The 15,769-nt window shown below is 45.1% G+C and overlaps 1 protein-coding gene across 5 annotated transcripts in view; it reads right to left on the reverse strand.

Moving 5' to 3' along the window:
- FNDC3B (fibronectin type III domain containing 3B) overlaps positions 1-15,769 on the reverse strand; it is a 354,529-nt gene that overhangs the window by 111,650 nt on the left and 227,110 nt on the right. For all 5 annotated transcript variants that reach the window (XM_025201761.1, XM_025201760.1, XM_025201762.1 and 2 more), the window contains one exon: positions 11,165-11,223. In XM_025201761.1, the coding sequence (XP_025057546.1) occupies positions 11,165-11,223 (59 nt within the window). The remainder of the gene's footprint in view (positions 1-11,164; positions 11,224-15,769) is intronic.

Here is a 15,769-nt window from a genome sequence, read left to right on the forward strand (position 1 = left end):
CACCCAGCACTCTTCCCTGCCTATGCAGGGGGTCAGACTCGATGATCTCAAGCAAATCCCGGGACGTCTCAAGCAAATCCCGGGACGTCTCTCAAGCAAATCCCGGGACGTCATTCTCCCCCTGTACTCGGCCTTAGTGAGGCCGCAGCTGGAGTACTGTGTCCAGTTTTGGGCTCCACAATTCAAAAAGGATGTGGAGAAGCTTGAGAGAGTCCAGAGAAGAGCCACGCGCATGATCAGAGGTCAGGGAAGCAGACCCTACGATGACAGGCTGAGAGCCGTGGGGCTCTTTAGCCTGAAAAAGCGCAGGCTTAGGGGTGATCTGATGGCCACCTACAAGTTTATCAGGGGTGACCACCAGCATCTGGGGGAACGTTTGTTCACCAGAGCGCCCCAAGGGATGACGAGGTCGAATGGTCACAAACTACTTCAAGATCGTTTCAGGCTGGACATAAGGAAGAATTTCTTTACTGTCCGAGCCCCCAAGGTCTGGAACAGCCTGCCACCGGAGGTGGTTCAAGCGCCTTCATTGAACACCTTCAAGATGAAACTGGATGCTTATCTTGCTGGGATCCTATGACCCCAGCTGACTTCCTGCCCTTTGGGCGGGGGGCTGGACTCGATGATCTTCCGAGGTCCCTTCCAGCCCTGATGTCTATGAAATCTATGAAGTCTATAAGCCACTTTCAACACGGCTGAAACTGGTTTAAGAGAAATCTGGATGGATGTAGTATCAGACCTAACTGATTTAGGTTAACCTCAGTTTATTGAACTTCTGTCCCTTCCAGATTCAAGTCAACTCTCAGACCCCGACAGCATCCCAGGATGCTTTGTACCTGCCCTGCAAAAAACTCCCCATCCCCCCCCCCCCCGACAGTGTGGGCAGGCTAGCCTGGGCCCACACTGTCTGCTCGAGGCCAGCATGGAGGCATGCTCTAGCACCCCACTGCCTGCTCCCTGGCCAGTGCAGGCATGTGGCTGCATTTCTGGAATCGGAAGTGAATGTCTGTTCACTTGCTTATTGGTTTAGTCTTCAGGGTTTAGACTAATCTGAGAAGACTGAATAGATTCTGCCTCAGGTTTTTGACTGTTTGTTCTTAGCCTTAGTGGACTCTTTACTGAAGATGAAGTTTGGAAAGCACTTGGAGTATTGTGCTAACAATGACTCAGCTTCTCTACATAAGGTCCTCCACTACTGCCCCTTTTGACAGAACACACTTCTGACAGCACGCCTAGAAAAAAAAACATTTGAATGCTTCTAAGAATTTCTACTTGTAGTGGCCATCTTGGAAAGAAAAGTACTGTACTTCTGTACATCTCTTCTGAAAAAATTCCTGATGATCGCTTTGTGGCCCTTAGAGCTCCGCCTCATAACCTATTGACCTTAAACTTAAAAAAGCAGCCATTCCCCTAAAACTGCAATATCAGATGTAGAGGTGAAAAACACAACAGCCTAGAGGAGGATCTGAAATTACATCCTACAAAACAAAGTTATGGGTTTCTTATTAATTACTCCTACACTTCAGCTTTAAACTAGTATTATCATTTTAGCAAAATTCTCTAAAATTCTTGCATAGCAAAAAAATCACTGCTTTTTCCAGGTGTGAAAAGACAAATGGTTAAGAAACTTACGCTCAAATGATCTGGGAAAATTCTCCCAGGTTTGTTTCCCTGGTAGACTTAGCCAGAGACCTCTGGAAGAGACATTTAAACGCTAAGCCCCTGAAGAACATAGAGGTTGCAATGCTGATGCTGCACAGCCAGGGTGCCCCTGTGCGCACATCTCAGCATGCTCTCTGGATTCCCTTAGTCTGCCCAAAGACAGATGGCAGCAGTGCACAGGGCACCCCTGATTGACTGACCCAGACTTCTGGGAGGTGGGGGGCAGTTTACATGAGCAAAGCACCTTGGGATGCTGGAGGACTGAGCTATAGCTTCTCTCAGAGTAGAACATGTCTAGACCTTTGCTCTCCCAGGAGAAACTCGGGTTATTTCCAGGTTATTTTCCTCCTAGGGTGGCCATTTTTGCTCTGGGAGAAAATCCTGAACACCTATACACAGTGGTTTCTCCCAGAACTCAAGGAAAAACTGAATGTCTTTATGTGACCTCAGTTATAAGTTTTCTATACAGTTACTCGGGAATTTGAAACTTCACCCAATGGCAACAGTAGTTGCAAGATTAATTTGTGCAACTGTGCTTGGAATTTAACTTAAGAACCAAAATTGTTTGAAAAAGATTAAATTTCAGTAAGAATGTGATCAGAATATCAGAGTTTATACAAGAAATAAGTCTGACTATACTTAACACAGAATATTTAATGTCTCATTTGAAAAATGCCTCATTTCCACCTGAAAAGTTCCCTATTTTTTTTTTATATATCAATACCACAAATTCCTTTTGAGACCTAAATCAGAGCTTTTTAGTACTGTTAAGGAGGTGAAAACACAAAGTCTCTCTCATCTTCACTTGCACACACCCCCACCATTTTCAACATTTTAATTTATAGCTATAAACACAGTCTTGCCAAGATGAAAATCTGTTCCATACCACATGAAAAGTGGTAAAACAAGACACGCTTGATATAATTTTTTTTCTTTCCTTTTTGTTTTTAAAAGTTCTTGAAGTTTGTCTTATACCAATTTTCCTAGGATTTACTGTTTTATTAGCATTTTTGGGGGGCTATGTTGTAACTGTTTGTTTTAAATACCTGGGCTTATTAAAGCTCATGTTAAGATTAGCCAAACTTTTATTTCTACGTCAAATCAGACAAAGCAATTAAAATATCATAAATGCACTAACAAAATGAAATTATATAAAGATGTTTTACTTAAAAATGTATCTTTGATATAAATTATGCATTTAATAGGCCAGGAAAACCATAGAAAAACAAACCAAATAGGGAGGAAAAATATGGACATACGTTACTACTATATACCAGATTAACCCATCAACATGAGATTTCTTCTGTTATTATGGACATATGCTTGCATAATTGTTTTTCATAAATTCAGGCAGGGACTTGGAACCTCATGTAAAAAATATCCTGCCAATGTTCTACTGAAATGTTTTCCTTTATGACTACTAGCTAGGACACACGTATATATGCTTTGCATATGGTAAAAAGCCTGGTCCTTTCATAAACTTCAGTGACATGTGCAAAGCCATGTCTTTTCCTGTTTCTTAAAATAAAAGAAACAGTAAATCTTACTTTCTTCTGGAAAGCCCTTATGTGTATTATGCTAAAAACAGTGCAGCTCTGTGCAGGCCAGTTCCACAGAAGAGAATTTACTACAGCTACCAACTAGAGAAGCTGTTATCTTAAGTCAGACAATTTTCACCTTGTACTGAAGATCCAGGATTGCTGACCCTTGGTATTATTGCGCATAGAAACAGGCTCACAAAGCAACTGTTTATATTACAATCTGCTCTTGTGAATTCTTTCAGTTGGCATGGCAGCTAATTCAAGGACGGTGGATCCAATTCTGTTCCTGCAGAACTCAATGACAAGTCAATACTTTGTCCCACTGCCTGTCCAGAAAAGGAAATGTCCCAGAAGTACTTTTTCTAGCCTGGTTTTGATGACTGAAGTCTACTTCAGTCATCTAAAACCAGGCTGGAAAAAATTCTTAGGGTGCTTGTGGTGACCATGTGGCATCCTCTGCCATGAGGCGTTCATCAATTGGATGCTGGAGAAGACTTCTGGGACCGTGGAGGAAAAAATGCCAAACGCAGCACTACAGAAGAGAAAGGACATGGACACCTAAAAGGGTGGAAGCTGGAGGCTTGTGACTTATGGCAGCAAGCCAAGATCTTCACCTCCACCTACAATCGTTCATCTGGAGAACAGATATACAGCCCTAGCAGCTGAGGGAGGCACACATTCCATTGGTGGAGAAACACAGCACAGGCCTCACCAAAGCAGGAAGAATCGAGATGACTGCCACCAAGCAGCAGTGATGGGTGGTGGTGGTTGGAGACTCTCTTCTGCGGGGGACAGAGGGAGCCATCTGCTGACCTGACCTGTTGTCTCAGGAGGTCTGCTGCTTGCCTGGAGCCCAGATCCAAGATGTCATGGAGAGACTACCAAGGCTCAATTGGTCCTCTGACTACTACCTCATACTGCTCATCCATGTGGGCACCAATGATCCTGCCAGAGTAAAGACGCTGGACTTCAGAAATGAAGACTTTGGCTCACTCAGGGAACTCATGGACAGGATCCCCTGGGAAGCTTGACTAAGGGGGAGAGGAGTCCAGGATTGCTGGCTGTACTTGAAAGAAGTCTTACTGAGAGTGCAGGAACAAACCATCCCGATATGCAGGAAGACTAGCAAGTATGGCAGAAGACCAGTTTGGCTTAGCAGGGAACTCTTCAGTAAACTAAATCACCAAAAGGCAGCTTATAAGAAGTGGAAACTTGGACATAGTAGATACGTTGGAAGGTAGGGTTAGGATTAAGAGTGACTTAGACAAATTGAAGGACTAGGCCAAAAGGAATCTCATGAGGTTCAACAAGGACAAACATAAAGTCCTGCACTTAGGATGAACAATCCCATGCACCAGTACAGGCTAGGGGCTGACTGACTGGGCAGTAACTCTGCAGAAAAGGACCTGGGGGTTACAGTGGACAGTAAGATGAATATGAGGCAGCACTGTGACCTTGTTGCCAAGAAGGCTAACAACATACTGGGCTGTGTTGGTAGGTGTGCTGCCAGTAGGTCAAAAGAAGTGATTCTTCCTCTCTATCCAGCACTGGTGAGGCCTGTGTTTAGTTTTGGGCACCCCACTACAGAAAGGATGTGGACAAATTGGAGAGAGCCCAGCAGAGAGCAACAAAAATGAGGAGGGGGATGAGGGACATGACTTACGAGGAAAGACCAAGGGACCTGGGCTTATTTAGTCTTACAGAAGAGAAGACGGGGGGGGGGGGGGGATTTAATAGGAGCTTTCAACTACTTGAAGGGGGGTTCAAAAGAGGACGGGGCTGGCCTTAGTGGTGGCAGATGACAGAACAAGGAGCAATGGTCTCAAGTTGCAGCAAGGGAAGTTTAGGTTAGGTATTAGGAAGAATTTTCTCACTAGGAGGGTAGTAAAAGACTGGAAAAGGTTACCCAGAGAGGTGCTAGAAGCTCCATCCTTGGATGTTTTCAAAACCCGGCTAGAAAAAGCTTTGGCAGGGATAATCTAGTTGGGAATGGTCCTGCTCTGAGCAGGGGGTTGGACTAGACCTCCTGAGGTCCGTTTTCAGTTGTAACTTCCTATGATTCTATGTCCCAGATTGGCTGGCAGAGTCCTGAGATTTTTAGGCTGTCAACATCCTGGCTGCTAGAGAAAATATAAGCAAAATTCCTGGATTGGCAGGGACCCTGGAGGTGCAGGGTTTGGGGGGGGGGGGGGGGGGGGGGCACTTGTGCACACACACGGGATTGTGGTGCCTTTGTCACTGGAGCCAGGGCTGCAGACTGGGGGCACTGCACAGGTTCTGTCTGCCTCACGCTGTCTCATGGATCTGTCCCCATTCCAGCACCTGCAGAGGCATCCTAGCCATGCACCACTGGGCTGGCCTAGCCACATCGCAACCCCTATGCAGACAGCCTAGCTTGGCCCAGCCATATCCTACTCTAATCCCCAGTAAAACACTGGGGCTGGCTGTGGTTGCCTACCCAGAGGGCACATATCCAGGATGTGGCTGTAGGTGCTGGGATGAGACCAGAGTCATGAATCAGGCAGAGTCTGTGCATTCCCCCCAACCTGGGCTGCGGTGAGGAAGTGCGTGTGTGTGCGTGTACACACACACACACACACACACTCCCTAGCTCCCCTCCCCCCTCAGATTTCCCTAAAACATATATGGCTACCCTAGCATATGCAAGATATTGTCAGGAAGACAATGCTTCTATTCTATTTCACTGCAAAAACTTACAGAAATAATAATGATCAACATCACATTTATTTTTAAATGCTGTCCCAGTTCCAATCTATCAAAATACACAATGTCTCAAAACATCTACATGCATTTCAATCTTCACGAATACAGAGACATATTACTTGACAGTGTCAATTCCCTTCGAAATCAAGGAGCATAGCTTACAACGTACACTACCTACTATAGGTATTCAATGCATCTACCATTGAGATCAAGGCACTCATTATAGGAATTACCAACACAGCGATACGCATAGGTATAAACACTTTTGCGAAACCCTTTATTGAAAACTGGAACATTTCTTTTCATCTAGACGGATGAGTCCCCATTGTGTGCTTATGTAGACAGAAAAGTGCTGTCCTTATGTAGACAGAAAGGTCCACACTCTCAGAAGTATTCTTTCTAGTCGGGTAAGCTGAGCCACTTTGTCCTACAAGCTATTGTACTCAACTTTTATATATATATTTTTTTAGATTGAGAAGTAATAGCAGAGTCTCTCTCAGAAGGAGTTTTGTATAGCTAGTAAAAAGCATAGCTAATTAGTTTCTGCAAACTTCTCAGCTTACACAGTCAGTTTCTGTTTTATACACACTTCTGAGAAGATGGTGGTACAAATAATTATTTTATTAAAGCCCTTATGAAAGAATCCCAACCTCTGTATTATAATAAAGTTGCAAATCTGATTAGTATCAGTCCCTCCAGTCATTCAGGTAATGAACAATGCTTCTGTGCAAGACTCATTATCTTCGAAATTTTGGGTTGGCATTATCAGCCTTTTGTGCTTTGGGATTTTATTGTGTGTGAGAATGACACTGAAAGCAACATTTAAGTGTTCCCTAGAGAAGCATTTCTAAACCTGTGGGTCGCAACCCAAAAGTGGGTCGCAAGGATATAGAAAAGGGTCGCAAACAAACTTTAAAAATGGATGCTCCTTTAAAGAAGAAAAATGTGGGAAGCTGTGGCTTTTCCCTTGCAGACTGGCAGATTTCCAACCTGTGAGGGGCTGCTTGCCTCGAGCCCCATACCCCCCACCCCCTCCACCCCACACATGGGGGCTGGGGCCTGGGGGTGTGGGGTCAGCGGGTCGGGAGTGAGGGGCACTGGGTCGGGACTGGCCACTGATATTTACAATTGGGTCCTGGTGCAAAAAAGGTTGAGAGTCACTGCCCCAAAGGGCAATGTTTGAAACACTTGTGGGTCAAACAAATTCAAGGCTTTTGCTAGGTCAAGCTCTCTCTTTCAATCCCCATAACTGCTAAATCAGTCAAAAATCCCAAACATTTCCACACCAGCTTTGCCTGAGCCAGCAAGAACAGGATCATTACTGGAATAAAAGCCAGTCTTCATTTGAACTCAGACCCAACACACACGTGGATCATTTCTTCACTCACACTCCTCTCCTCAGTAGAGCAGTCATCAACAGTAGTAGAAAGGCTTCAATGCCCATTTGAATGTTTCAATAGCCCCTGGGGTATCGGCTGTAGCCATGTTGGTCTAAGGACATAGGCAGACAAGGTTCTTTGGGAAAATCTGCTATCTTTTATTAGACCAATTCATATAGCTGGAAAAATTCTTCTTAGCAAGTTTTTGGGTATAAATACCCTTCGTCAGGCTGAGGAAGCACCTGCCGTTTCATTGCAGTGGAACTGAAGCGTGGCACTAGCAGTTTTTTTGAAGGCTGGCTTCCAGCCTCTCTTCTCTCATGAAGTCGACTGGTTCTGAGAATAAGCATTTGGTTTGTAACCTTGACCACTAAAAACTCACCAGGATTTGAATTTAGACAAATAACCTTGTGTGTTTTAAGACACAGAAGCATCAGTGTCTTAAATTGTTGTTGTATAAGAGAGAAAATCTGATATGAACATTTCTACCTGAAGTTCCCTAAAACAAACAACATTAGATACTTCAAAATGTAATTTTAGGTATGTACACTAGTACTGAGAGGGTGGCATGACTACCAAGCACATATGTATGTGCTAGTTAGGTTCGGTAGCAATACAGTGAAAACTGAAATATGGATTTTAGCATGGACTGTACAAACACATCCAGGACTGTGGCCACTTACCTATGCTGAAGTCTGATGACTTCACTGCTTTTTTTCCCCCAGACTAGCTAGATTAGAGTTAATTTCAGTAATATGCTGCTATTATAATCGCAGAATTTAATATAGGCATAACCTTAAAACTGCTCTCAACTAATTGACTGTTTCCTTATTGCTGTTATGAATACTATATTTCCTTTAACACTTTTATTTTTCTTCCTCTTTTCTTTGTGTTCTGCTGGTCTACTGTTTCTATGAAGTACTGCAAATTAAACAACACATTCTCTAACAATTATGTGTATGCAAACAGACACGCACACATTAAATGTTGAGGGCTCACAACATAAGGTATTATTTGCCTGAATCTGGGACAGCTGTATTACTTATGTATGTTAAAATTACAGTGAAGTACCTTGCAAGCATACCTTTTTTGTACACCACTGTGCCTCACTATATAATCAGAGTGTTCTATGTGCATTACCAAACAGCTATACAAATATATTTGGACTGTTTCAGAGAACTCTAAATTGGTATTAATATTCTTTGCGTCCTTTTGCCTGTAAATGTAAGTACCTTAGTTACCATGCGTGCAATTATACAGGGCTCAGAGGAGATCATAGACAATTCTAAAATTGACCTCCACTGGCTCTTCTCAATATAGAATATTTTTAGTATTCAGATCAGAAATCTTCGGATTCTTAAGTTAAACATTTTGAAAAGTATAACTAGCTTTATTGTTTGTTACCTTGTAGTCTTCTAAATACTAATACTGTCAACCCTGGAGACCAAGTTAGTGTAATTGTGCAATTCCCTCTCTTCCACTAACATACTCGCATTTGCAGGGGGAAGAGAGGAAAGATTTATATCAGAAAAGTTTCTTTTAAAACCAGTGGCATTTGAGGTTAGTCAGAGGTTTGGAATCTTGGCAACAGTCTCACCAGAGATGGACTATCGGACAGGTGAGGCAATCCTTCAAAACACGTGATAAATTTTATTTAAAAAAAAGATAATTAATTACATTTTTATTTTGCCTAACCTGAACTTGAAATGTAGTACAACTTGATAAGAGCTTAACAATTCAGTCTATTTGTACTAATTGAACAAATAATCATTCCCTGGGAATGCTACAATGTGGGTGCATCTACTCATCGCCGTACAGTGCTGTTGCTATGGCACTGTGCTTCAGTACTTCCTTTCAGAAGTACTAAAGCACAGCACAGCACAGGCAGCTACTGTCCCAGATGCGTGGCGCACAGTTAGATTTCGCTATACTGGAGGAACGCGCCACTACGGCAACGTAGCTGGCTATCATGTGCAGACCCACGTGATTGCTATGTTGCTGTAGCACAGCATACGGCAACGTAGTGCATTGCTACATCACTGTAGGGTGACGTGTAGACGCACCTGTCATCTAACCTCCTGCTTCATTACTTTACACGGTGCAGTTGTCATAGTTGCTAGGCTAACTGCATCTCTGATCTCATTCTGGTCTCTCAGAGTACACCCTCCTCTTATGTCTCAAGCCTCAAACTGTCACCTGTCTCTAGGTACAGAGATGCAATTCCCCTGCTTTGTGCTACCGTCTCCCTGATACTAATTTACAGCAGCAATCTGATTTAGGCTCAGGCCATGAAGTTCCCAGTTATGAAACAGACTTCTTAAGGCAGAGTTTTATTAATTTAGAACTAAGCATTTAGGAGGTAACAGTTCTTGCAGACAATACACCAGTTTATATGCACGCCTGCCTTTCCTTAATTCCTATATCTCAGAAAAGGCCCATCTCCCTAGAGTCACTTCACCAAACTGCTTTGTCAAGCTGTCTAGCTGATGAAAAGTGTACCCCTTCTGAGAAGAGGCTTTTAACTATTTAATTATTTTAACTTTTGTTGTCTGGACTCTCAAGCTGGCAAAATGAGGCTTACATCTCCCTTAGGGACAAGGGAGTCCCAAAGAGAGATGCAAGGACCCTCAAAGTAAAGAGTTACTTCAGTTGCCTTTTAAGCTATAATGAAACATCCATACAGACAAAACTTACAATATGTAATCGCTTCACTAGAAAGTTCATAAATGTATTTGGTCTTCATGAAGTTATTATATCTCATTATTTCTACATTATACTGCAATTCCACATCCATTACAATAGTGGACTAATTTTCTTCTGCAGAACTATCCACTGCTCTTCCATACCCACTAAGGGCTCATTAATTGCAATAGTACAATGGAGAAGAGTCTGCCAAAGAACAGCAAGTCAATCACGTTCAGGACACAGCTGTTGCTCATAGGGAAAAAATGCCGTATAAATCACTAAAAACATCAAGGCAGCAAGGACTTAGGGCTCCTCATATATTCTGTTATTACTAATGGACTAGTCTTGCAAAGGCATTGATTAGTGCAGCTCCTGAAGCGTGTTGAGTCTGTAACTTCACAGAAACATATCTCTACACTGGTGCATCTGTTCTAAAGGATTGAGTCTTCACTGCAACCAAAGCATGTTTCCCAACATTTGTAAGGTGTTATTAAAAACCAAATTAGATCTGCTCTTGCCACAGTAGTGGCTTCTATCATTCTATTCATTTTTCAAATTAACGCTCTAGACGCGAAGAAGGAAGTGATATTAAAGGAATGCATTAATATATTAAATATAAATAATAAATACAATATTCTGAAACTAAATATTACATGCTTAGAATTAAATACTTTCATTGCTGTAACAAGAGTACAGGCAATGAAATAACCAAAATTAATACATTTGTCCAAGAATTTCAAAGTGCTCTAGAAACAGTTTCTAATTAGATTCTACAACAGCTTGCAAAGACACCTGAAAATAATGGCTATTGCATGCAGTAGTGGGTTTGCCTCAGTAAGGACTCTGTGGGCACGTCTACATGTTCATTAATGCACCTTGGGTAATACACATTAAATTTAGTACCTCCATAGAAAAAGGCAGATTAGCCTATTTTAAAACACATTAATTAAGAACACTTTTTTTGGTGATGCGTTAATGCACATTAAAATAAGCTAATGCTCATTAAAGGAAGCATGTGCAACTGCATCCAATAACAATGTTTCTTGATAAAAATACCCTGTCAACACACTAGCATAATATGATTCCAAAACACTCCCCTTACTCCACCACCAGACTAGATAAAAAGGCACTTGTCATATAAGTTATTTTTTTCCATAAATGTGGATCACCTACCTGTGGCTTCTCCATTCCAGAAAGAATGTCCTGAACCCTTTTTGCTTCTGAGTCATATTCTGTAAAACAAAGGAGAAATACATTACCAGGTGACACAAGTGCACCAGAGTCTACATTCCTCCATCACGAAGTTTTATCTGGGAAAGAGACAGACCACTTGTTCCTCATCAATTTACTAAAAAAATTAAAATAAAAACTACACACAGGAACTTGCCCATGAATAGAAAAAATATTTTATGGTAAAATAAATGAGAAAGGGAACTTCCAAGTCTTAATTAACTCAGGTATGGGGCTGGTCTGTATAGTCTACTTTCTAAACTATGTTTAGTTTAAATGTAGCAAAAACAGTTTTGTTAGAGGCAGCAACAACCCACAAGCTTCTGTAGCTCTTTACATGTTAAACTTGTTCCTTATTTATTAACCAAACATATCTTCATTCACCAAAATGTGGATATTGGGTATCCTACCCTTTTACTACAGTGCCAGACTTCTGGGCTAAGTATAGACAGTCAAAAAGCCTGAGGCTGAAATTGATTCAACCTTTGCAGACTTTTTAAAACTGCACAGACTGAACCAATAAGCAAGTGAACTGACATTCACTTTCCAAACAGGAAAAGGCCCTGCGGTGGCCCACACCAATAGCCGGGGGGACTAGAGCACGCCTCCCAACCTGCTGGCCACTTGAGAGAGCTGGACTTCTGGAAGCCATGCCCCCTCCTCAGCCTCCCCGACCACTGAGCAAGGGGGTGGGCGACCCCACCCCTCCCACCTGGTGCCAAACCCCCAGCTGGGAACAGGCCAGGAGGGGGCAGGGCTTTACTCTGCCTCCTCCTGCCTCCCCACCCCCAGCTGGGAGCAGGGCTGGAATCTCTTAGCCACCCCCCTTCTCAGCTTCCCAGCCGGCTGAGGCAGCAGCAGAGGGAAATCTGCACCTAGGCTTGGCTCTGCCCCCAGAGCCAGGAGCCACGACCCCTCCTCCGCCTGGGACTGGCTGAGGGGAGGGGCAGGGAGGGAAGCCCAGAAGAGGGGGCTTAACTCTGCCCCCAGAGCTGAAAGCCCTGCCCACTCTTCAGCCCTGAGGCTGAATGGGGGGGAAGCTCACAGTGGGGCTTGGCTCTGCCCCCCCAGACCTGGAAGCAGTGCTGGAGTCCCCTAGTCACACCCTCTTCTCAGCCTCCAGGCAGGCTGAGAGGAGAGGGGTGGAAGGGAGAGGGGGGTTTAGCTCTGACATCCCAGAGCCAGGAGCCATGCCCCTTCCTCAGCCTCCAGGCTGGCCGAGGGGATGGGGAAGTCAAGGGAGGAGACGCCTGCACTGGGGCTTGGCTCAGGCCCTACAACACTGAGCCAGAGGCTGCACCCCTCTTCTCAGCCTCCCAGCTGGCTGGAAGGAGAGAGAAGCCTTGGCTCCACCCCCACCCCGAGCTCCCCCTGCCCTCCCCCAAGCTGGCAGTACCCAGCTGGGGGTCTGAGTCCCACGCACCGGCCTTCCTACTGGCAACACCCAGCTAGGGGTTTGGTGCTGAACCAGAGGAGTGAGGGGTTTTTTTTTCCCCACCCCCTGCTCAACCACCCAGAGGAAAGATATCCTGCTAGGGAGCAGAGGGGCAGGACAGACCCTGTTTGCTGGAACAGATAGCACAGCCCAGTGCTCTAAAGCAGCATGCGATGTTGGGGAACTGTGAGTTAACTTGAACCAGGAGGGGATATGGGACAGAAGTGCCATAAACTGGTTTGAGAAGAATCAATTAAGTCTGATACTAGATCTAATCATGTCCATCTTAAACCAGTTTCAGGCATTTTGAAAGAGGTTTAAGTGCACTGAACTTTTGTTCTGTTGCAGGTTTAAACCAGTTTCTGATCACTAAGGCTAGGGACAGACATTCAAAAAGTCTGAGCCTGAATTGATTCAATCTTTGCAGGTTAGTCTAACCTGGCTAGGCTAAATCAGTTTAACTGCAGACATCCCAGACATGCAGGCACATGCCTGCAGTGGCTCTGGCTAGAAGCTGGGGGGGTGCTAGAGCAGCCCTTCTTTTCCTTCCACAGTGCTGAGCTGAGCGGAGCATGACCAGGCCTTGCCTGGATATTATGATCACCCCTAACTCAGTGTTTATCACCCCATTAAGAAAAAAAACTGAGGGACATTACCAGCTACCTGTTGGTTCAGCACAGACTGTAGCCAGCATGTGGTGTTCCAGCTAATACACAGACACCTCTCAGTGAGGCAGAGGGGAGAGGGGAATTCCTGCTTAGCAGGGAGTGGTGGGGGGAGTCAGGGGAGCAGGGATGCCTGCAGTCTGTGCTGGAGCTGCAGCCAGGGAGCAGAGGGGAGGGGCCAGCTCCGCTGTGGAGCAGAGAGCCCTGCCCAGCCCAGAGAACATGCTGGGATGCTGGGGGTGCCTGATTTAACTTAAACCAGCAAGGGTCTGGGACAGACATTGCAGAAACTGGTTTGACCTACATCAGTTAAGTCGGATACTACATTCAACCAGGTTTATCTCAAACTGGTTTCAGCCATTTTCAAACTGGTTTGTGTGCACTGAACATCTGTTCTGTTACAGGTTTAAACCAGTTTTTGATCACTTAAACCAGTTTGTGTGTAACTTCTGTCCCTAGCCCTGAAGAAAAGAAAAATCTCTCATGCTTAGGTACCCATAGTAATGCTGGATACCTGGTGAGCTCAAAGATCAGACACAAAGTAGACAAAAGCCAACTAAACATACAACTGTTGTCTTTTAAAATAAAACATGCAGGCTACCGTTTAAGTCACTATCAAGGCTCAAGTCTCTCGAGCACAAAAGGAATGACTTTTGTCAATCAGCTTCTCTCCGTTACTTGTGATAAAAGTCATGCAATCACCTGCTTCCCTTCCAATTTTGGGTCCTGTACTACACTCTTTATATTCATATTCAAGTCAGCAGAACCACTCAAATTGTTATACAGAAGCAGGATGCAAAGACCCACCCTCAAAATTGGCAGGGGTCCCTCTGAGCAGTGAAAGTGCTACAAGAGTTATCACCTGATCACTCGAGTCAAAACTGAACAAAAGAAAAGAAAAACCTAAGGTAAAGGAGGCGATACAAAGTAACTATTCTATGCAGGCCATAGCAAAGTCTTTTTTTTTTTGTTTTTTTGTCTAGATACTTCTTTAGTGGAAAGTTAGGAGTTTTTATTATTTTAGTATAAGGTTTGTTTTCCAAACATTTTGTGAAAAGGAAAGAAACAAACAGATAAAGCAGAGTAATAATACCACAGACAAACAACTCCAAACAAAATAAACAGAAACCTTTCATCCTAGAAGAAGGAAACTGGCACAAGGTGAAGAAAACTCAAAGAAAAACTGGCAGGTTCAGATTAAAACTTTCAAAAAATGATAACTCCCTAATACCGTGACCTACTTCTAGTAAACCAAGAATGTGTCTTTGTTTTTGTCTACAAACTGCCTTAAAAAACCCCAGCCCTCTTACCATTTTTCAAAGTTCCACGTGCTAGCATGCCAAAAAATAAACTGGCCGAGTACTGACAGGCAGCACTCCAATATAAACGTCCATCTTTTGCTAAAAGAATGCACCTCAGTGTGTAGTGGGTCTGTGGCCTCTTGCATTTTGAAGTGCTTTTCTGTCTCAGCCACTTAGGGAAAAAAAAAATCACTTAAACTAATTCTCAATAGGAGGAGGGTAATGTGACCATTTTTTCCATAGCTAACAACTGGTAGTGTGTGCAGTAAAGTGTACAACAGGGGCGGGCAATTATTTCAGGCAGAGGGCCGCTTAACCAGTTTTAGCAGGCTGTCGAGGGCCACATGGGTAGCACCGCCCCTTGACAGGTGCCCCGCCCCCTGGTCACCATCTTGGGACCAATGTCCCAGGGCCAGCACTGGTGGGGCCCAGAGCAGGTCACAGGCTGGCAGGGGTCTGTGAAGCCAGGCTGGGCTGCACCAGCAGAGAGAGAGGGGAGCTGGCCGGGCTCCATAGAGCCCCTGCCGGCCGGGACCCTGTACCCCTACCACACTGCTCCAGGCCCCCTCCTCCCGCTGGCTCCCACACCTGCTCACTCCCAGTGCCCCCCAGCCCCATGGTACAGCCCCAACTCCTTCCTCACCAGCAGGAAAAGCAGCCCCTCCCCTGCCCCATAGCTGGCACTCCCTGCTGCAGGCACTCGCAGCCCAAGCGGGGCTGTCTGGAGCAGGCACAGGCAGCCCCACATGGGCTGCAAGCAGCTACAGTGCAAGGCACTGGGCGGGCAAGGGGCCACTTTTCCCCGCACTCAGCACCAGCTTGTAACCCAGCCCCGCTGCCAGCCTGGGACCTGCGCCAGCTCCAGGCTCACCTGTCAGGGCTGCGCATGGCGACAGCAGCTGCAGCCCCCCCACTTGCCACACTGGGCAGCGTTGGCTGCTGCTGCCCGCCTGGAGCTTGCGCACTGGGAAGCCCACAGGCGGCGATGGCAAACACTGCCCGGTGCGGCAAGCAGGGGGGCCACAGCTGCTGTCACCATGTGCAGCCACAACAGGCGAGCCCAGAGCCGGCCATGCGGGGCCAGGTTACAAGGTGGTGCTGAACGCAGGGGGGGGGAAGCGGACCCTCCCTGCCCCGTGGCTGGGGG

The sequence above is a fragment of the Alligator sinensis genome, unplaced genomic scaffold, assembly GCF_000455745.1.
Source record: "Alligator sinensis unplaced genomic scaffold, ASM45574v1 scaffold379_1, whole genome shotgun sequence".
Taxonomy (NCBI): domain Eukaryota; kingdom Metazoa; phylum Chordata; order Crocodylia; family Alligatoridae; genus Alligator; species Alligator sinensis.